This window comes from Wyeomyia smithii, chromosome 1 (genome assembly GCF_029784165.1).
Source record: "Wyeomyia smithii strain HCP4-BCI-WySm-NY-G18 chromosome 1, ASM2978416v1, whole genome shotgun sequence".
In the NCBI taxonomy this organism is placed as follows: domain Eukaryota; kingdom Metazoa; phylum Arthropoda; class Insecta; order Diptera; family Culicidae; genus Wyeomyia; species Wyeomyia smithii.
In genome coordinates, this window is record NC_073694.1 from 128407086 (window position 1) to 128429013 (window position 21928).

A 21928-nucleotide genomic window follows, 5' to 3' on the forward strand; every position below is an offset into this window, starting at 1 on the left:
ACGTAAAACATGAAAAAACTATGACTTTTTGTGCTAAAATTGCCTCTAAATCAAAATCTAAAGCGATGACATGTGATTCTTTGTTTATTAAAATGTTTGTCAATGTTCAGAAAAGACATTTGAAGAAAAATTATTAGTATCTGATCACTCAAATTTGAGATATTATTCACAAAACTACGTAAAACATGCAAAATTATGACTTTTTGTGCTGAGTTTGTCTCTTAATCAAAATTTAAGGCGATGACATATAATTCTTTTTCAATTAAAATTTTTGTTTATGTTCATTAAAGACATTTGAGGAAAACTATTAGTATCTGATTATTAAAACATGAGATATTCATTCACAAAACTACGTAAAACATGCAACACTATGACTTTTTGTGCTAAATTTGCCTCTAAATCAAAATTCAAAGCGATGACATATGATTCTTTTTACATTAGAATGTTTGTTAATGCTCAGGAAAGACATTTAGGGAAAAATATTTAGTATCCGATCACTAAAACTTGAGATATTATTCACAATACTGCGTGAAACATGCAAAATTATGACTTTTTATACTTAATTCGTCTAAAAATCAAAATTCAAAGCGATGACATGTGATTCTTTTTTCACTAAAATGTTCGTTGATGTATAAGAAAGACATTTGAGGAAAAATAACAGGTATCTGATTACTAAAACTCGAGATATTATTCACAAAACTACGTGAAACATGCGAAATTAGGACTTTTTAAACTGAATTTACCTCTAAATGAAAACCCGAAGCTGTGATTTGTGATTTTTTCTATAATAAAATGTTCGTTGATGTTCAAGAAAGATATTTGAGGGAAAATTGATAGGTATCTGATTATTTAAAATTTAAATATTCTTCACAAAACCACATGAAAAATGCAAAACCATGATATTTTAAGCTCAATTTGTTTCACAGCTATGATATATGATTTTTTTCACTAAAATGTTTGTTTATGTTCAGGAATGAATTTTGAGTAAAAATAACACCATGTAAAAAGTGATGATGGACGTATAAGATGTGAAATATTTTAAGAGTGAGTTGCGTTAATAAAGCAATGAATTATACAAAATGATTCCTTATTTTGAAACCTTTGATCCCGAGCATCGCCGGGAACGTTCAACTAGTCTGAGATATTTGGCATCAAAAATTTTATTCAAAAAGCAGGGCTGATGAGGGCTGGTCAAGTTGGTAAAAAAGTGACTTTAGTGACTATTTTTCGGAAAAAAGTAACTTTAGTGACTATTTTTCGGAAAAAAAGCAACTTTAGTGATTTTTTGATGAAAAAAGTGACTTTTGAGTGACCAGCTTAAAAAAAGTGACCAAGTCACTAAAAAGTGACCAACTTGCAGCCCTGCTCACTGTGTGAAAAGTCCCAGACTTCTCCCCGATGGTCTCGAGGTACGATGCTGGCACAGAACAGATATGCAACTTCGAACAAAACTCTGCAGCAAATTGATGCCCAAGCTTTCGCATTCATTTTTTGCTGTTCCATCCTACATCGATTTTACAGTGCATCGTTCGAACAGTTCGCTCCAATAGTTTGAACATGCACCAAAAAACTATTTTTTTGCTTTAATAACCAGGCAAAAAGGTGATCTTGAATAGTTGAATCTATCAAAATCAAGTTCACAGGACCGACCGCACTTCACACAGGACCGCATTCAAGAGATCTTCGAAGTGGAAATTCAGTAACAATTCACAATCAACGTCAATAGAACAAATTAAACTAAAAATCTTTCAACCATTCAAACATTGTCTAACAAATTTTCTTGGTTCGTACACCTCACGACTGTTGAAACTATTTTAACCTGTTAGTTGATTTACTTGAATATTTTCGTTGGGCTTGGAAACCGAAATTCTCGACCAACGACAATATTTTTTTCTCGTACCGTTTTTTTACTTAACATTGCTAGAAATGCATAACAGAGTACCAGCACTGCCTACGACATCAGGTACAATATAAAAAAATAATTGTCGTTAGTCAAGATATTCAGTTTTCAACTTGGGCAACAATGAAATTCATTAAAAATATATCTACATAAAAACCGTTGCACGTATGCGGGTGGCACTGTACGTTTATCATGAAAAGGCACCCTCGCTATACCAGCACCGGGGAGAACAAAGGATTCTCTCGACGAAAAAGCGGCGAGAGCTCATACGGTCCTTTTGTTGAATGAATGGAATATAAGCGTGATGAAATTTCGAGTGTAAAATGCATTCTCTCCACCGCTTGATGTCGATACTTAAAACAAAGAGATTCTGTCTCGTTTTTGGTTCTTCAGTTGAACAGATGTGATGCTGGCCTAACAAGCCAGTCGTCTTAGGTTCGAGTCTCGGCTCGGGTGAGACTGTTAGTGTCAGTAGGATCGTAGCAATTGTCCTATACACTAAACAGTAGGCTGCGAAGTCTGTGTATAAAAAACAGAAGGTAAAGTTTCGAATCGGAATGTAGCACCAAGGCTTTGCTCTTTTGCGTGAAAAGTCCACAGCCACCGAAATTTTCCCTGATTACTTTTCAAATCTCCTAATATTTCCTGATTTCCCTGATCAAAAAATTAAATCACTGATTTCCCCTGATTCTCCCGGTTTTTCCGTTAATCGCCACTCTTGTAATGCTCAATCCAATCCCACTCGATTTTCTCAGCGATGGCTGAATCGATTATCATGAAATCAGTTGCAAATGAAAGGTCTAGTTGCCTCATAACACTCTATTTTATTGCAATCGGGCAATTAGTTTGTCAGTTATGTATCAAAGAGTAGAACCCAAGGAAATTAATTATCTCAGAAACTATACAATCGATTTAAAAAAAAAGAATAACGAATGAACGGGTTGTCTACAAAACCCATAATAAATGAAAATTATAATGATTGAGCATGTGGTTCAAAAGTTATCAAAAGAAACGTCTTCTGGAGACTATTTAATCCCACTTATGTTTCTCTGAGACAGCTGGTCTGATTTACGCAAAATCAGTATCATATGGAAGGTTTACTTGCCCCATAAGACTCTCTTTTTTTTGCACTCTTACTACTACTACTTACTAGTTTGTCGGTCAAGTTATGAAAAGGAACATATTCCGAAGATTACTTAGACTCACTCAATTTTCTCAGAGATGGCGGGACCGATTCCCTCGAAATTTGTGTCAAATGTAAGGTCTAGTTGCCTCATAACACCCTATTGAATTTTATTGTAATTAGACTCAAACTTTGTCTGCAATGTATCAAAATGTAAAAATCATGAAACTCCACTATCTCAGAAACCACACAACCGATATGAACAAAATTGATATCAAAAGGACGGGCCATCTTCAAAACCCTTAACTAATGAATTTTGTAATGCTTCAAAAGTTATTAAAAAAAACCTTAATTAATCCACCTAGCGGTCAGACTCAGCCTTTCTCATTCAAACTTATTATTTGTAAAAATAGATTCACATGAATGCTTAAATCCAAAAAGGTATATTCACTCTTTGGGTTCTAAAATATTGATGTTGTAATTAAAGTATAAAATATGAAATTTGACGTAATGTTAGTGCTTCAGAAATAGCGAAATATAAGAAATGACTCTTAATTCTGAACAATTTAATCACAAGCGATATCGGGAACGTTCAAATAGTACGATACCACATTTAAATCATGTTGAGGCCATATATATTGATCGAAGCAGCTTTAGTGTTGAATAGTCTTTGAATTTCTTTTCTTTACAAAACTTTTGAACAGTATATCAAATTTTTATGAAGTTTGTTATTTGTAAGTTTGAGAGATGACTCGTTTGTATGACACTAGTTATGTTCAAATAAGTCGTGTAATACTTGAGATAATAGACTTTCGTTGTTTTACAAATTAAAACATAACGGTTGCTTAAGTTTGATTACAATCAAATGAAAAGGGAACGTATGGGGGAGCCAAACTTTGAAACCACGTGTTCAATCATAATTCATCAGTATATCCCTCACTAGCCCGTTCATCTGATATCAATATTGTTCAGATCGGTTGTGTAGTTTCTAAGATAATGAAGTTTCGTGATTTTCACATTTCAATACATTACAGACGAAGTTACAGTCCGATTACAGCAAAATTCAATAGGGTGTTATGAGGCAGCTAGACCTTTCATTTGACACTAATTTTGTAGAAATCGGTTCAACCATCTCTGAGAAAAGTGAGTGAGTTTATGTAGTCTTCGGAATATGTTCCATTTCATAGCTGGATTTCACATTTTTAAACATAACAGGAAAAGTAATAATCCGTTCGCAAAAAAAATCATTAGGGTCTTATGGGGCAACAAGACTTTCCATATGACACTGATGAGATTAAACAGTCTCCAGAACACGTTTCTTTCCATAACTTCTGAACCATATGTTCAATCTTCATAAAATTCAAAAGTTGAGGGTTTTTAGGTAGCCCGTTCATTTGAAACCAATTTTGTTCAAATCGGTTGTGTAGTTTCTGAGATATTGATGTTTCGTGATTTTTACATTTTGATACATAACCTCTAAACTAGAAGTCAAATTACAATAAAATTCAATAGGGTCTTAAAGGGCAACTAGACCTTTCATTTGCAATTGATTTCATTGAAATCGATTCAGCCATCTCTGAGAAAATCGAGTGAGATTGGGAGAGCGTTACACACACACACATGCAGAAAATGCTCAGCTCGTCGAACTGAGTCGAGTGGTATACGCAAGCTTAGGAGAATGACTGGAGAGCGACTGACGACTTTTCCCTCTCTTCACTCTAACAGCCTCATGCATGCGCTATTCATGAGAGCTCACATACAGCTACAGCTCAAACAAGGCAAAGAAACGGTGTTGTGTTGCGTACGACAGCTCATTCTTGCGCATGTATTTTGTTCGTTCGGACATGACAGCCTAGTTTGCTCATTTTGAGGATGTCCTGTTCCTGTTGACAGCCTGCTGATCGGCTGCGGCTGTCGTCGACTTGCTTTTTCGTTCCTCCTTTTTTACAGGCCGGTGGCTTATTGAATACAAAGCAAACCGTTTCCATTGTTGATATTATTTCCCACGTAAGAAAAAACGTGCTTCGCACCATCTCTCTTTCATTCTTTCATCGAATTTAACGAAATTCAAAAGTTAAGGGTTCTGGGGACAGCCCAATCATTTGAAACCAATTTTATTGAAATCGGTTGTGCGGTTTCTGAGATATTGATGTTTCGTGATTTTTACATTTTGATACATAACCTCTAAACTAAAAATCCGATTACAATGAAATTCAATAGCAACCTATGGCGCAACTAGACCTTTCATTTGCATTTAATTTTATGAAAATCGGTCCAGCCATCTCTGCGAAAAGTGAGTGAGAAAAAAAAGTTGCACATACACACACACACACACACACATACACACATACATACATACATACAGAAAATGCTCAGTTCGTCGAAAGAAGTCGAGTGGTATATGACATTCGGCCATTGGGACCACTTTTATACCTTCGGTTTTTCCAGTGATTGCTATACCTTTCTAGGAGAAAGGCAAAACGTGTTTCGAAGACTTTTTAAAGTCACTCCTTTTGCAAAAAACTGCTGAACTGATTCTAACAATTTTAGTGTCAAATGAAGGCTTAGTTGCCCTATAGGTTCCCATTTCATATTTCGGGACTCAAAACCTACTGGAAGACAAAGATTTGTTCGTCAAAACATTTGATTGGTTTTATTCCTAGATAGTGACCACGGTGCTCCCACAGACCGTTATTATAAAAAAAAATGCACCAAAGAATCTGAGTACACCATTCGATTCGTTTTGACGTCCAGAATGTCTGGTCAAAATTCCAAAATCATCGTACGGTACATTTTTGAGTAATGTCCTTTTGAAGGTTTTTTTTTTCTCATCTATCTTTTGAAGGTTGTAAAGTACAAAAAAGTGATATAAAAACGACGAAATACTTATTGTAAAGCACGTTTTTCAACCATCATTTTATGAAATAACTTCCAAAATAGTTTCTACACATTCCAAGGGTTATATTTCAAGACAATAACAATTGGTGGAAAGATTTATTTGAAAATCCCTCAGTGCACAGTGGTCTAAACTCGAAAAATCGTGATCGTCCTAGATTTGACTATGAAAAATTGATTTTATGTACTCAATGTCTTCAGCAAAATCGTTCCATAAAACAAGGCCTTACTTTTGGCGTTTTTAGTTTTTCGATCAATCCACCTAACAGTTAGACAAAAAAAATATTTTTCCAAGTTTCAATATACCTGTTTGCTTCCTTCAGCAAAGTTGCGAAAAATTTAAATAGAAAAACAACTGCTGAATACTGCGATGTCCTATCTGTACGTTGGACACGACAAAATATAGTTTTTTGTGAAACACTCCTTCTTAAAATCAGTTTTTTGTCTATAATTTTGTCTGTAATGGTCAAATCATATATATATATATATATATATATATATATATATATATATATATATATATATATATATATATATATATATATATATATATATATATATATATATATATATATATATATATATATATATATATATATATATATATATATATGTATATATCGATAAATATAAGTATAAAATACATAATTAAATATCAAAATATGTTTCTTTGAATTGCAGTTACAAAAGCTGGTATTATAGGGTTCGTGAAAAGTAACTTTGGAATGCTGGTGGAAGTTTCAGACTCCCTCTGGATGCTTTTGAGAACCAACCTAACTCTGTTAGCATCTGCGGTTGGAACATTAGTTTCAGTAATCTTAGGTGGCGGACATGCCGTATTAAAATTTCTTTTTCATACAGTACGTTTACGGAATCTAAAAAAAAGGGGCGTTCCTTAGCAAGCTTCTCCGATTTGGCTGAAAATTTGCATTGGTACCCCTAAAAAAGAATATGTTGTTACACATTGTGCCGTATGAATAGCTGAAGAGGTTGTTTATAAGACACGACCACCAGATTACCGTTGAATCATGACCACTGGTCTAATGTCAATATATTTTTCGCAATGGGTTTGAGAATACACTCGATTGGATTTAATGCTGTTACGCCTTAAATTTCATGATAATTTTCTTTCAACTTTCTTTTTTTTAATTGATTGGTAACCTTGAAGAGAAGTGTTGAATTTGGATTGCCATTTACCAATGACACGAGATGATTCCAGTTCTCTTGTTATAGCCACTCCGCACACACTACAAGCAAGCAAACAAGACAACAATATTAGCACACGCTACCGGCACACTCTTATAGCGAATTTCTTTATTCCACTGTGTGCGGGCAAAACTGCCGAGGAATAATGAAACGTCATCGCCATTTAAGACGCAAGTAAGAAAAAGATGCCAGATAATTGTTTACGAACTTAGCACGTGCGGCGGTAGGTTGAAGCTGACAAATTTTACAGTGCGCTTCGAGCAGCACGGCAGGTCTAAACTGGGTAAAAATCGAGCGAATAAAGAACGATTTTAACAGCAGTTAGTGCGCTTCCAGGTCAAAACGAGGTGAGCGGTGGAATTAAGAAATTCGCTATTAGCTTTTAGCAGTGGCCGGAAAGGCGAAAGTAAACGCGACGCGACATATTCGGACAAAATTATTAACATGTCCGGACATGTTTATCAATGCTTTACGGCGCTGCGATCCGTCAGTTGATTCGTGTAGAACGCTGCGATTGAGAGAGTTGCCTGCCTTGGGTGTCCCAAAGAAAATCGATGTTGAAAAAGTCAAGGTGCTCAGCCCTAAATTGGAAGATAATGTAGTTTATAGAATTTTTGTAGAACATTTTGACTTTATAAAAAGTTGTTTTCAGGTTGCCCAAACATGATTTATGAAAAAATTACTTTTTTAAGCTACAAGCCCACTCTTTTGCACTCTTTTCAATTCTGTTCGATTCCTAAATTTTTCCATATATTTTTTTATTTTGGTAGGGTAGTTTTTGACTATTTTGCATGGTTTTAAACCAATCGCGTTTGACTCACAGAGCCCATTGAACATCACAAAAAAGGGATATTTTTTATAATTTTTAGATAAAACCCTTAAAACACATTTAAAAAAAATTGATCAAAAATCAAAATTTTCATTGCAAAGTGGGATTCAAGTCGAAAATTTACATGAAAAAAGGTCCTTGATATCTTATCGAGGGGCTGATATTAGCATTTTTTTTTATGTGATGGGAAACTATACATTTTAACAAATATGTTAAATAACTGTTTTATTTTGGGAGATAAAAAAAACAATGTTCAGAAAACAAATACATTTTTGGATGGCTGATATTTTGTTAGAAGGTTTAAAAATTCGAAAAAACCTGCGAAAAAAGTTAGAACGAAAATTGTAATTTTTAGTGCCTTCTAATAGAAAACTCAATGTTGCTCATAATATATAAGAGATGTCTTCGATAAAGTTTCTTGTTTTAAGATAACCTAAAACTTTGTTAAAGACACCTTGCGTCTATCTCATTGTGATTAAACAGTAAATTTTTTATCTCACTGGATTGATCACCCATCTCTCTACATTAAAAGATGCATTTTTGAATATCCTGAAACTTGTCCATACCTTATGGCTATAATCAACAATTGAGTCACTATCTAGGAAATTATACGCACAAACGGCGAAATAAAACACTGTGCAATGGAGATATTTAGCTTTAGTGGCGTTTTTCACAAAGTGCATGGTTTTCCATCTCATGCAAAAACGCCAATATCTCAGCCCCTCAATAAGATATCAAGGGTTTTTTCACGTAAATTCTCGTCTTGCCTTCCGCTTTGCAGTAAAAATTTCAGTTCTTGCTCAAAAAAATTTCTCATACGTGTTTTGAAGGGTTTTATCTAAACATTATGAAAAAAAACTTTTTTATGATGTTCAATGGGCTCTGTGAGTCAAATAATTGAATTCGATGCTGAACCAAATCATGCAACAAATTAAAAAACAACCCCACAAAAATAAAAAAAAAATATATGGGAAAATGTGGGAACCGAGACGTCATCTTGAATTCCAAGATGGTGACTTCTGGTTTCCGGAACACAACCTAAAATGGCCGAATACCAATATGAGTGTTTCAGGGATCGGGATGATGTGCAGGCACCAGAAATAAACTCTAAACGCGATTTTTAAATTCAATATGGTGACTTCCGTTTTCTGGAAAACATCTAAAATTGACAAAATACCATCGCATATGAGTATGATGCCAAGAGACCTGAATACGACACCAGACGAATTAGAAGTCACCATCTAGAATTTGAAAATGGCGTCTGAAGTCGATTTCCGGTCTCAGGGCGTAATTTGATTTTTAACTACTTCGGCAGGGGTTTTCTTCGTCATATATTTCTCATTAGAATGAAGCAAAAATTAAGACGAAAAAAAACCCCTGACGAACTAGTCCCTCACCCTACCTAGTATTTGATCACATTTTGTTGTTTTTCAGAAAGCAAAAGTCGCCTTTTGGAATCGAAAATGATGTCTGGGGTTGTTATCCAGACCGGAAGTCGCCATCTTGAAATTCAAAATGGCGTCTGGGCCTATTTCCGATCTGTGGACATCATCCCAGTTGCAAGAATTAATATTGGATGGTATTTGGCCTTTTATTTTTCAATGTTTCTTTGGCTTCTAGAAGCCCTTATCTATTCCGGAAGGACTATTTTGAAAGCATATCAACAAAATTATTAAAATGGTTGTAAAATTCCATTTAAAAAATCATGAAACCATAATATTCCTCAGTTTCGGAGCAGATCCGCATATCACTAGTTATTTTTGAGTCATTTCTGTACAAAAACATCGTTATTAAACACATTTTTCATTACGGTTAATGGCACTTAGTGCGTACTTTTGCCCCGCGGCTTATGCGTACTTTTGCCCTACAATGAGTTTTCCAACTGGTTTGAGTTTTATGACATACGTTAAAATATTTTAGGCAAATTAAATTCACCCTACAAACCACAATTATACAAGAGTTTTCTGGGCTCTGTTGTTTTCGAGTTTCTGAAGTTTCCGAATAGGTCAATCATAGTTCCCAAAACTAAGGAAATTAGATCAAAACAGCTCAAAAGACAACTTCCCTCATAGCTTCGCCCCATTTGAATGGAATCTTATGTGTTTACATGTAAGGGTGTGCGAAATTTCGAGTTTCACGAAATTTAACGAAATTTATCGAAATTGAGAACACATTTTTCAAATAAATAGATACACATTACGATTTCTGAACCCATTTTTCTGCTGTTATAAGCTCTAATTAAGGTCCGCAAATGCTTCAAAGCTTTGACCGTATAAAGTTTAAAAAATTCTATAGTTTACTATAATTTTCCTAATTTCAGGGATTTTCTTGGAAATTTTCCACTCAAATAAACTCAAAATATCTCTAAGCCTTCTGTTCAAATATGAATCAATAAAAAGATTTGCTTAAAATTTATGAATTCTAGTCATTTTTGAAGAATTTCGAGAAAAATTTCGTTTAATTTCGGGAACCTCGAAATTTCGCGAAATTTTGCATAGCCTTATTTACATGTGTGATTAACTGACGTTATAATACAGCAAATTCATACAATGTTGCTAGTTTATTTTGTTCGTATGCTTCGTAAAGGCCAATGCGTACTTTTACCCCGTGCCTACTTTTGCCCCTCACTACTCTGTGAATTTTTTTGAAAACGGATATATAATGCCCTTTGGCCTAAAACGGAAAACGTGATAGAAATGAGGTCGATGCTTGTACCGTTTTGAGTACTAATTAAGAAAGGCATCCCGCGTAAAAAACGTGTGAAAAAGGACCTTACTGTACTCAAAAGTACACCGTAAAAAATCTACACGTTGATATAAAGTGATTTGCTGTTGAATTTTCACTACTTGCCTAACATTTCAATTTGAAATGTCGATCCATTGAATTAGATGAAACAAACCTACACATTGATATAAAGTGATTTGCTGTTGAATTTTCACTACATGACATACATTTCAATTTGAAATGTCGTTCGCTTGAATCGGATGAATACAAAGTACAAGGATATCAATAGCAAAGCACTTCATTTTCATTTAGTTTTCATGTAGTTAGTAATATGCTGCGTTTTGAATTTGGAATGCTTATAACATTGATATCAACTTGCTATCGCATGAAATCTCAACTGATGGACTATGGATATCGAAAAATAATGATTTGTTTAAATTTTGGTCTTCATTGTTACCTTCATTATTTTATTAAACCTTATAACTACAAATAATCTTCATCAGAAAGTTATACAGTACCTTTAGATCAGCATCGGCCAGAGCCTCATCCGTTTGAATTGCACAAGACTCTAATGTTTTCGACGGGTTAAAAATGACCACAATCTCCTCGTCGGTTTCTTGGATGGAAGCAATATTGAGTTCGGTTAATAAGTTTATTGCCGCTGTCGTGTCCGTCGGATCAATCCCGTGTTCTGAAAACAAGCTGTTTATTATTTAAAATACTATTGTAATTATTCCATACTTACGCTCTAGAATAGGTATGACTTCATCCGGAAAAATATTTGTCTGCGTTTGAAGGGTGTTTATTTGGTTCGCCATCTTCGTTTTGTTTTGACATTCGTAGCGTGCAAAACAATACAATTGCATCACTTGAAAATCAATACGCATTCCCTTCAATTCGTAGTGCTTTGTTACAAATTAAGTTAAATGCAGAATCCTTTGAAAAAAACGTGCCCTTTTTTTACCGTGTACCTGTGTTTTGACCTGAAGGCATTTTACAGCAATATTGATTGTTCATCGGTAGAATTGTAACAGCGATGTTGATGGTCCATCGGCAGCGTTGTAATATTTCCTCGTCAGCGCAGAATTCGGACTTGCGTTGCCCTAAAATATGTCTAAAGATCAGTTTTCGGGTCTTAAGTCTTGTATCTTTACCGCCACCAGTACTAGAAAATTGTTTCCCCCAGCCGCAGCCTTTATCTTTATGCTAGCTCATTTTATGACATTCTTAAAAATTGAAGGGATTTTACGTTTTATTGTACGGAAACTACACATTGTATCGTGTTGCTGCTTGGAAAAAGTACCATCAACACGGGAAAGGATGGTAGCAAATAGCAGAAGTGCAGCATTTTTAGTCCCGCAACAGTATTTACCTCTGTTGCGTGGGCATCCTGGTGTCGATAAACTACAAGACATCAGAGCCTGCGACAAAGCTAGTCTACGGAAAATTCAGTCATTCTCTAATTATGGACACGGCAGTGAAATGTGAATTTGTTTTAATTTGAAACTAATCACGAGCTCGCTTTCAGTTCGTAATGGTTTGACAGGCTACATCCTTTTTTATGTTAGCTCATTCTACCAGATTCTCAAAAGCGAGACTAGACACTTGTCGCAAGATTTGCAACGATTCAGCGAGTGGTAGAAAAATCTCAACTACTTAAATTTCATAATTTTGGGGCACCAACGAATTTCACAATAGTAGCAACACTAGTAAATTTGTTCAATTTATCATAATTTCGGATTGCCATCTCTAGCAGAATCTCCTGTCATTACTAGTACTTCAAAATGTTTATAACAGCCGCCAGATAGACGGGAGCTTGAGAAATTAAAACCCAGCACGAGATGAACGGCACTATTTTCTTTCTTCGCTATATGTTGCCGTAAGACGTGATTCTACGTCAATAAAAAAGTTTACTCTGCTTCTGCCGTAAAATTTGCACGGGAAGATAAAGCAAACAATTTTATTCATACGGACTAGTGTTATTACGCAATAAATCGCAGAAACTTATTTCAATTTAAGGTGGTAGTGTGTAGAAGCCACCTCGTGGTCGACTACGAATTTTCAGCGCCACAAGATTCGAGAATAGTTAATGCGTTATCTATGAAAACACTAACCTATGTTCTCATCACCATAACAAACATAATGGTATGTTTTCACAAGTGATGCATTAACTATTACCGAGTGGTAAGCATTTGAAAATTCGAAGTCGACCACGTGATGGCTTGAAGTCGGCCATTTATAACTTCAACACACTTTCACCTTAAAGGCTCGTCTATTTGTTCACGCTAATCAAACCATTATCTTTTAGGAGTGCGCGAAACTGAATGTTTTATAATTTTTTATTACAGTTTCGCTATCTGCATATTTCAATATTGATACTAAAATACCGCCAGTATACTGTGCCAATCATCAAATATCTTAAATACCAATATAGTTCACTTACGTGAAATTATGAAGACAAATTGAAAATGACAGAAGCGTTAGTCACCTTTTCGACCGCTAGGTACGCCACTGCTGATTTTGTTCTACACAACATGCGAAAAGAGTAACTTTTGACAATAATATTACCCTAATGGGCGCACTGAAAAAAATGCACATTTTATTGTGAAGTGGATTCGGCCGAATATTTTATAATAATAAAGTTCGCCTATGTATGAGGCAATCCATCGGTGCTGTTCCACGGTTTGTACGTTTGTCGACCTCCGACAATATTTTAAGTTGTAAAATGGCGACTTCCAGTGATTGGAAAAGAGACGAAAATGACCAAATACCACCTAATATGGATGTTTCTTTAACTAGAATGACGCTCAGAGGCCAGAAATTGTCTCTGAATACCATTTTGAAATCCAAGATGGCGACTTCCGGTTTCTGAGAAACAGCGAGATATGGCCAAATACCACCTAATATGGGTATTTCCGAAATCGTGATGATGCACTGAAACCACAAATCGACCTCAGACAACATTTCGAGTTGTAAAATGGCGACTTTTGGTGACTGGAAAACTGCCGAAAATGACCCAAAAACAACTAAATATGGGTGTTTCTTTAACCAGAATGATGCTCAGAGGCCAAAAATTGTCTCCAAATGCCGTTTTAAAATCCAATATGGCGACTTCCGGTTCCTAAACAACAATGGCAAAAGACCAAATAATACTCATTATGGGTATTTCCGGGATTGTTATGATGCACTGAAGCTTAAAATCGACCTCAGACAACATTATGAATTGTAAAATGACGACTTCCGGTAAATGGGAAACTGCCGAAAATGACCAAATACCACCCAATATGGGTATTTCTTCAACCAACCGATTTCCATCCAATATGAGATGCTTCGATACCAGAATGATACACAGGAGCTAGAATCAACCACAGACACCATTTTGAATTCTAAGATGGTGACTTCCGGTTTCTGTAAAACACCCGAAAATTACTAAATAACACCTATTATTGGTGTTTCTTGAACCAGAATGACGCTCAGGGGCTAGAAATTGTCTCCAAATGTCATTTTAAAATCCAGGGTGGTGACTTCCGGTTTCTGGAAAATAGCCTAAAGGGACCAAATACCACCTAATATGAGAGTTTCTTTAACCAGAATGATGCATGGAGCTAAAAATTGACCTCTGACACCATTTTGAATTGTAAGATGGCAACTTCTGGGAAACAGCCGAATACTACTGCATATGAATATTTCCGTAATCAAAATAATGTATAGAAGCCAAGCATTGACCCTGGACATCATCTTGAATTCGAAGATGACCACTTTCAGTTTCTGGAAAACAACGGAAATAACTGAATACCACCCAATATGAGTGTTTTCGGAATAGAGGTGATGTACTAAAGCCAAAGGCGAGGATGTTGTCATTCCGATAAAACCAATAATTTCAAACGATATAAACAAATCGCAAGAAATCAATGAATTTGGAATGTTGAAAATTTTTAAATTTTCCGGGTCAACTAGTAAATACATAAATATGCTGGTTAAAGCAAAGCTGCAAGTGATGAATACGAAGATTAGAACTCGAGAGCAAAAAATTCGGAGGGGTAAAAAAACAAAAAATTCTTTCAAAACGAAGAAAACTAAGCATTAAATAATAGTTTTTGCATAACAGTTGTTATCACTAATTATGTTTGTTTTGTTGAATATCTTTTATATATAATATAATAAAGCTTTGAAACCAATTACAACATGATATGTATCCATACTTAAATTGTTAAATTGATAGAACATTCAAGTGTTATCTAAGCTAAAAGTTGCACAACAACCATATACGACTATTGACAACCATTGTGCGGTTTCTTCTTTTATCTTTTCCACGAGGTAATTGAAACATTCATTTAATTGTACACTTCGTGGCCTGATTATTGAGCTTGAGCTTGACGGCCGCACATTTCGTAGTTGCTTCCCGTGATGGATCTGAGCTAGTGAAGTTACACAGGGAACCACGTCTATAGCAACTTGGGATTAGTTTACCATTTACACGTCGTGGCCTGATTATTTGAATATTTCTTCTTCGTGCCTCGATAAGCTACATCTTCTATATTATCAATATTTAACTCCCGAAATGGCGTTAGTTTTACATACAAACAATATACGCACGAAATCTACAACATATTTTTTTCTGTGGAAGTATGGAATTGAGTCAACTAAAGCTAAAATTGAGTAAATTCAGTTTCGTGTGTGAGAATGTCACACGCTCACAGAAATTCAACAACAATGCACATAGGTACAGTAAGGCAATGTAGGCGGACATGAGTTTTTCGATGCGATTTTGTGGTTTTAGAGTAAAATTTTTTTTCTAAGAACTTGTTTCTTATATTTAGTCTATTTTTTATGTGCAAATGAAAACTAGGGTGGTCCTAAAATCGACTAAATAAAAAAACTAACTTTTTTATTTGCAAAAATAAATGTATACATTCATCGGCACAGTTGTAGATCAACTAATTTGAGGCAACTTTCGGTATTTCCTCACAATATTTATACAATATTTGTTCTTTCAAATGATACCAAAAAATATTATTTATGTTTGCCCTAAACGGAGACTTCAATATTTTAAAAGGGCCTATTTTTAAAATAGAAATAGTGAAAACTCTTCATCTGTAGATATATCGACAATGTTTTTTCGTCAAAATTGGCGTATTTTTTATTAAAGTTACCGAAGAAAACTTTGTTTTAAAATTTGAATTGAAAAAATAGAGCAAAAAGACTGTTTTTGGAAACCAAATTTAATGTCTACAAAAAAGTTTTTCACAAAGTTACTTAGAATTAGTTGATCTACAAGTTTGCCAAAGAATGTTTACAATTATTTATGCAAATAAAAACAAGTTAGTTTGTTTTTTTTTATCTTTGATTTCCGGACCACCCTAATTTTCATTTTCACATACATAGAGGAGTATGTATAAGAAACAACCTTTTACAAAAACTATGGCTTTAAACCGCAAACCAAAATCGCAACGTAAAGCTCATGACCGCCTAAATTGCCTTACTGTACCACTGTGCAATGAGTTTAGTTACCTTTTTCACCACAAGAGGGGGTGTTCCCTGTCTGTCTTCACGGAAATATATGGGAAATTCGAGAGTGAACTATATTGTTATTTTAAGATATTTGCAATCATCTTAAATTTATGATGTCTGGCTCCGGCAATGAACATATTAGCTTCACGGAATTGTGAGTAATAGTGGTGATGCATCTTTGGGGAATCTTCAGCGGTGGTCCAAATCGTTGTTTTGTTCTATTTTTTTGGAACAAACTCAAATTCACTGCTGCACCGATGGTGTAAATTTTGTTTTATACCAGATCTAAATTGAAAAAATTTGAAACTGGTATACGTTTTGGTCAATTTTTGTCACTTTTTGGAGCAAGAAATAGATCGTTCTAAAACCCTTTGTACGCTACCAGTAGGTGGGTAAAATGTCATATTTTAATTGAATACCTCATTTCTAGCTATTTTCATATAAGCGTTTTGCGAGTGTTGGGGAATAAACAAAACAAAGAAAGTTTGTGGCTTTTCTGAAGAAGAAAATGAACAGGTTTGTCGTTTTTGGCTTCAAGGGAACCGAGCAGCAAAAGGGGGAATTCTGGAAGACCATAACCGTAGGCTCAACTACTTGGTTTGCAACCACCAGGATGACAAATATGTTGGCTATTCGCCTTAATTGTATTGGGACTAGAGGAGAACTTAAGAGGCCAGAAAAATGTTCCTCGAAGACACTGAACTGAAAACGTTCAAAATGCTTGGGTGACATTGAGCATTTTGTTTCGAGCAACTCGAACATAACTAAATGATCGCTGGGGGGTGTTATGTTTCGTTTTTCGTATTTTTTGACTTTGCGGGTTAGATGAGCCGCAGGACAAATGACAATGACTGCTCCTTTTAATCTTGAAGCATAACTGGCAGTATGTGACTTACACGAAAATAGCGAAAATTTTTCGAATCAAGCTGCGCAATGCCACCCAATATCCTCAAAACCCAAACCAAGTTTTGGGAACTGCAAGATTTTGAAAGATTGTTGAGACGAAAACGGAAGATGAACACCTACGCGATCAAAAAATTTTCGCTATCCTCCGAAACCCTACTTGTAGCAGGAATTTTCGATCATACCAATCCATGCTGAGAAATGTCACTGGCGCTCGGGTCAAACCGTCAAATCCATAAAGTCTTGTGGATATAAAGTGTCTTGCCAAAGTAATCGTTTAATGTGCGTAAAAATTATCGAATTTCCGTTTGTTAAATATTGAGTGTTTTTTATTATAACAAGTCTCATTAACTGATAGCATGGGGTATTGAATTGTTGACAGTGTGACAGATGTCAGCGGTTTAAAACAACAAGATATACAACACAGGTGCGGAGAACGAAAAGTTGGTCTATATTAGCTGATTCTATTCTGGTTTCGCTGGTGTAAATCTAGTATAAAGTTGTTTCAAAAATAGACCACCGCTGAAGATGCCCTTAGGATGATAGATGAAATACGTATATTTTTCTGTCGAAATCTAAACGAAATCGTATTCTTAAGCTCAGAGGCGTCGCGTGGCTGACTTCGTGACACGTGCACCAAACATTTATTTAAGTTCTTTTTCCTTAAATGAAAGAAGCAAATCAAACCAATGTGTTTGGTGCTTTGAATTGAAGGGTTTCGCTGGTATGCTTACTTGTTTTTATAGGTTATCATATTTCGAAAATTGGATATGCCCGGATATTAGAGAATAGGGTACCTGTGCAGTGCACATGTTGTACAGGTGAACCCGACGCCACTGCTTAAGCTCAGATGCTGTATCACGAACTCGGCGTGTTTTCAGATATAGCCATGTGAGGGGCAGAATGAAGATTTAGTTTGTACTCTCCTTTTTGCCCACTTTCTCTGTTACATATCCTGATTATAATTTGCATAGGAAATCATGGACAACTAAACATTTGTTTCGTTTTGAAAGAAAAGCTGCTATTAAAACGATACATGTTTAGTCACTATATACGAAAACATGTACTAAGCTTGTGAATTGTAGGCCAAATCGGAAAAGGTTACGATACACGAAATTGTGTGGAAAGTCTCAAAAGTTGAATATCACATTAATATTTTTGTTTGTTAGATCATTTTCTTCACTACATTATTCTACCTGCTCCAGAGCAGCCAGAATCGTTATGCACCGACAGCGATAACTATAAATAACTCATGGGGCCCTCGGATTATACAAGCACTAGAAGATTCTATTTCTAGCGTAGTAGTGGCTACACTTAAGTTAGCCCTATTTCATGGCTTGTTTACATGGCTGACCCACACGATCTTTGGTGCTCATATAGTATATTTACCAGCGGTATTGGCTTCAATCCTAGCAGCTGCCCCATTTCTAGAGACTTACTGGTGTAGCGTTCCAGCTTTTCTTGATCTTTGGCTGTCACAAGATAGATTTTGGCTTGGAATTATTCTTGTTCTGATTCATTTTATTGTTCCGTCTAACTTTAACCCAATTATACATTCGGAGATTAAAGGGTAAGTTCTTGTTTGATAAAATTATTTCTTGAGATTATTAAATCTACTTTTAGTGGTGGCCATCCTTATTTAACTGGACTATCAATTGCTGGCGGAATGTATGTTTTCGGCTTGGAGGGTGCGCTACTCGGACCGCTCTTGCTTTGCCTACTTGTTGTACTTTTTGAAGTGACCATGAGTGCCATTAGAGATTCTCCAGTAACACCGCAAACTAGGTAGGAATCCTAATAGCCTGTTGAATTGCTATGAAATTTAAAACCTGTTGTTGACAAGCATTGTTTATCATTTGCATTTTTGCACACGTATACTTTTTTTATACAGAAAATCTAGTTTAGACACCGATAATGAGCTTTACTCACCCGCGACTACGTAAGTGTTTTTCTTTTAATCTATTGGATAGAGCAATTATGTAGAATATATTTTATGTGTAGATGATTATGATTTTATAGCCTACGCATTCGTTCTCGTGAATTCGTACTAACATGAAAAGAATTTGTAGTTTAGTATACTAAAATTATGTTTAGAAAGCTATTACAATTATAGAGGTTAAGAATAAAAAAAGCGTTTTTCATTTGACTAATTTGAGCTATGGAATACCAATTTATGGAATCCTGAAAACTTTTTGGCGCTGATTACATTGATCGACAAAATGAAAAAAGTGCATTCCAAAAGCTTCAACCGGGAAAAAATGAAATATTATAGCTATCCAACCATTCCTATGAATTTTGGTGCCCTTAGCCATCACCAAAACGCGTCAACTTACGTGAGAGTGTCGTAAAGAAATTGTTTCGTCGCTTTAACGCTTACGCTTCAATGTTTAGGAGGAAACTCATTTAAGTCTTTAAAAAACGGTAATGGCTAGGGACACCCAAAATTCACAGGTATGGTTGAATAACTATAATCTATTTTTTTTCGGTTTGAGCTTTATAAACGCATCTGTGTTGAGCAGTGTTATCTGTAAATATTTTGGAACGTATCAAAAACCTTGTACATCTTGTAGAAAGGGGCCATCCACATACCACGTGGACAGATTTTTAACGATTTTGCTAACGGATAACGCTTGTACAATGAATACATGAACAGAAATCGGAATCAGAATATGTATCATACACACAAAATCGTGATGTTTCGGTAAACTTCGGTTCGGGCTAACGATCTGTTTTGGGGCGCTCAAAAAACCGCTGATTACTGATTACTCGCGAGCCACTGCGTATCAAAGGCTAGTGCATCCCTAATCACTGTCAGCAACAAAACAGCCAATAGCGAGCCTTGTTGCATACATATGAATAAAACCAGAGTCATAGTTAAATTCAAAATGTTTTGAACAAACCCAATGTCTGTTTGTTTGTTATTGATTAGATGATGTTTTTAAATGACCGGATTCATGAGAGGGAAATAATCAGGTAATATTTTTATCAATTCATTCATGACCAAAATCATCAGTGTTTGTTGTTGGTTGGTTGCAACGATAGCAGCCTTCTAAAGAACATTACCAATACCAGTACAAATCATCATGACGATACCAACACCGGTTGAAACTTCTGAAGTATAGTGATTTGAAGGTGCTGAATACATTCAAAATACGCTAGAGCATCAAATGCGTTATGCCCAGCACACATTTGTTGCACTGGTTCCAAACTTAATCAGTAAATGCGCTGATTTCGCTCATAAATGATCTGGTTACGCACATTCCAACTTTTGCGTGCATTTTTTAACAATACTGTTTATATAATTTGCTTTGAAATGATCGACTTGATAAAATCAACTTGGTACGGATCGAGCTCGAGTTTCGGGTTTGAAAACCCTACTTAAGATGTTAGGTGATGTTATATGGAATCGTTCGTGAGGAATAGGTTAATGCCTTGTTCAGACTACGCCGGATATCACCTGATATCGCCAGATGATATCGGATATCACCTCGAGCGTTCACATTAGAGTGAGCTGATATGGTTTGACATTTGCTTTGGTAATTGAAAAGAGAAGAAAACAAAAACAGGTCGAAGCTAAAACAAGACAACAAGAGCAATGGGATTAGGATAGAGATGTCAGTGAGTTGGCTCGCACCAACGCGAACTCTCATATGCAATTGTCAACATGTGCGGGATGAAAATAGCAAAAATATTTCCTTCCCTGTTTTTAGCATGCATCGCGAGTTTCGAAATTTGCAGGGTTGCGTCATATGTCTGTTGGCCGTGTTTCCAACTGCTTGAAATGTGGTTGTTATTGGTTTTCGAACATGATATCCGCGATAGCATGTAGCCGAGGTGATATCCGTTGACAGCTCGATTGTATGGGATATCAGGTAATATGGATGGTGATATGGCCTCGATAGCACGAATCGCCTGATATCAGGTGATATGCGGTGTAGTGTGAACGGGGGCAGTAACAAATATCACTCTCGCCAAAAGAATATAACAAAAAAAAACTATCACAAAAGAACTTTGGTAGAAATAACAGCATGATTTTAGTCTGAATGACCAATGAAATGCGAATATGGTGTGCAGTCAGAATAGAGCAAGTGCTTACGTTAATCGTGACTGGCCCGGTGAGTTGTTTGTCAAATTGAGCTAATTTAGACGATTCTCTGAATTCCTCCGTTTCAGAGGACTCTTCTTACACCCCTTTTCGGAATCTGTGAAGTTTCACGCACTGCCGTGTATTCAAATGTGTTCTGGATCGTTTATTGCTATCCAGTGATGCCTGATTGGAAGACTTGTCTTCAAATGGAAGACATTTACCCTGCGGTGAAGACATCTTTGTTTGTGAAGACAAATGGAAGACATTAGAAAATATGTGATACTAGCTGACCCGGCAAACTTCGTCTCGCCCATTTTTTTGTGTTTAATTTAATAATTTTAAACATTCCAAAATTATTGATTCCTCACGATTTGTTTATAGTCTGCAAATGCACGACGAATCGGCCATAGGATATGATCAAAGTCAAAGTCATTTGAAATGATTGGTTTTATCGGAATGACAACATCCTCGACTTTTGGCTTCTGTACATCAACTCTATTCTGAAAATATCCATATTAAGTGGTATTTAATCATATTTAGCGGTTTTTTGGCATCAATCTGATTCCGGAAATACCCATATTGGGAGGTATTCAGTAATTCTGTTGTTTTCCAGAATCTTAAAGTGCTCATCTTTGAATTCAAAATAGTGTCCAGAATCAATTCTTGGCTTCTATGCATAATCTCGATTACGGAAACATCAATATTAAGTAATATTCGGTCTTTTCCAGCGGTTTTTCCGAAACCGGAAGT

At 35.6% G+C, this 21928-nt stretch overlaps 3 protein-coding genes across 6 annotated transcripts in view; 1 reads left to right on the forward strand and 2 right to left on the reverse strand.

Moving 5' to 3' along the window:
- LOC129718488 (uncharacterized protein K02A2.6-like) overlaps positions 1 to 21928 on the reverse strand; it is a 333122-nt gene that overhangs the window by 47902 nt on the left and 263292 nt on the right. The gene's annotated exons all lie outside the window — the stretch shown is intronic.
- LOC129718489 (transmembrane protein 245) overlaps positions 1 to 21928 on the forward strand; it is a 61854-nt gene that overhangs the window by 24173 nt on the left and 15753 nt on the right. For 3 of the 4 annotated variants that reach the window (XM_055669306.1, XM_055669305.1, XM_055669307.1), the window contains exons 4-7: positions 6600 to 6778; positions 18261 to 18661; positions 18715 to 18876; positions 18983 to 19030. In XM_055669306.1, coding sequence (XP_055525281.1) covers positions 6600 to 6778; positions 18261 to 18661; positions 18715 to 18876; positions 18983 to 19030 — 790 coding nt within the window. The remainder of the gene's footprint in view (positions 1 to 6599; positions 6779 to 18260; positions 18662 to 18714; positions 18877 to 18982; positions 19031 to 21928) is intronic. The other variant, XM_055669308.1, reaches the window with a different exon arrangement.
- LOC129718494 (aldo-keto reductase family 1 member A1) overlaps positions 11465 to 21928 on the reverse strand; it is a 71190-nt gene continuing 60726 nt past the window's right edge. The window contains exon 8 of the mRNA XM_055669319.1: positions 11465 to 11780. The gene's annotated coding sequence lies outside the window, so the exon portion shown is untranslated. The remainder of the gene's footprint in view (positions 11781 to 21928) is intronic.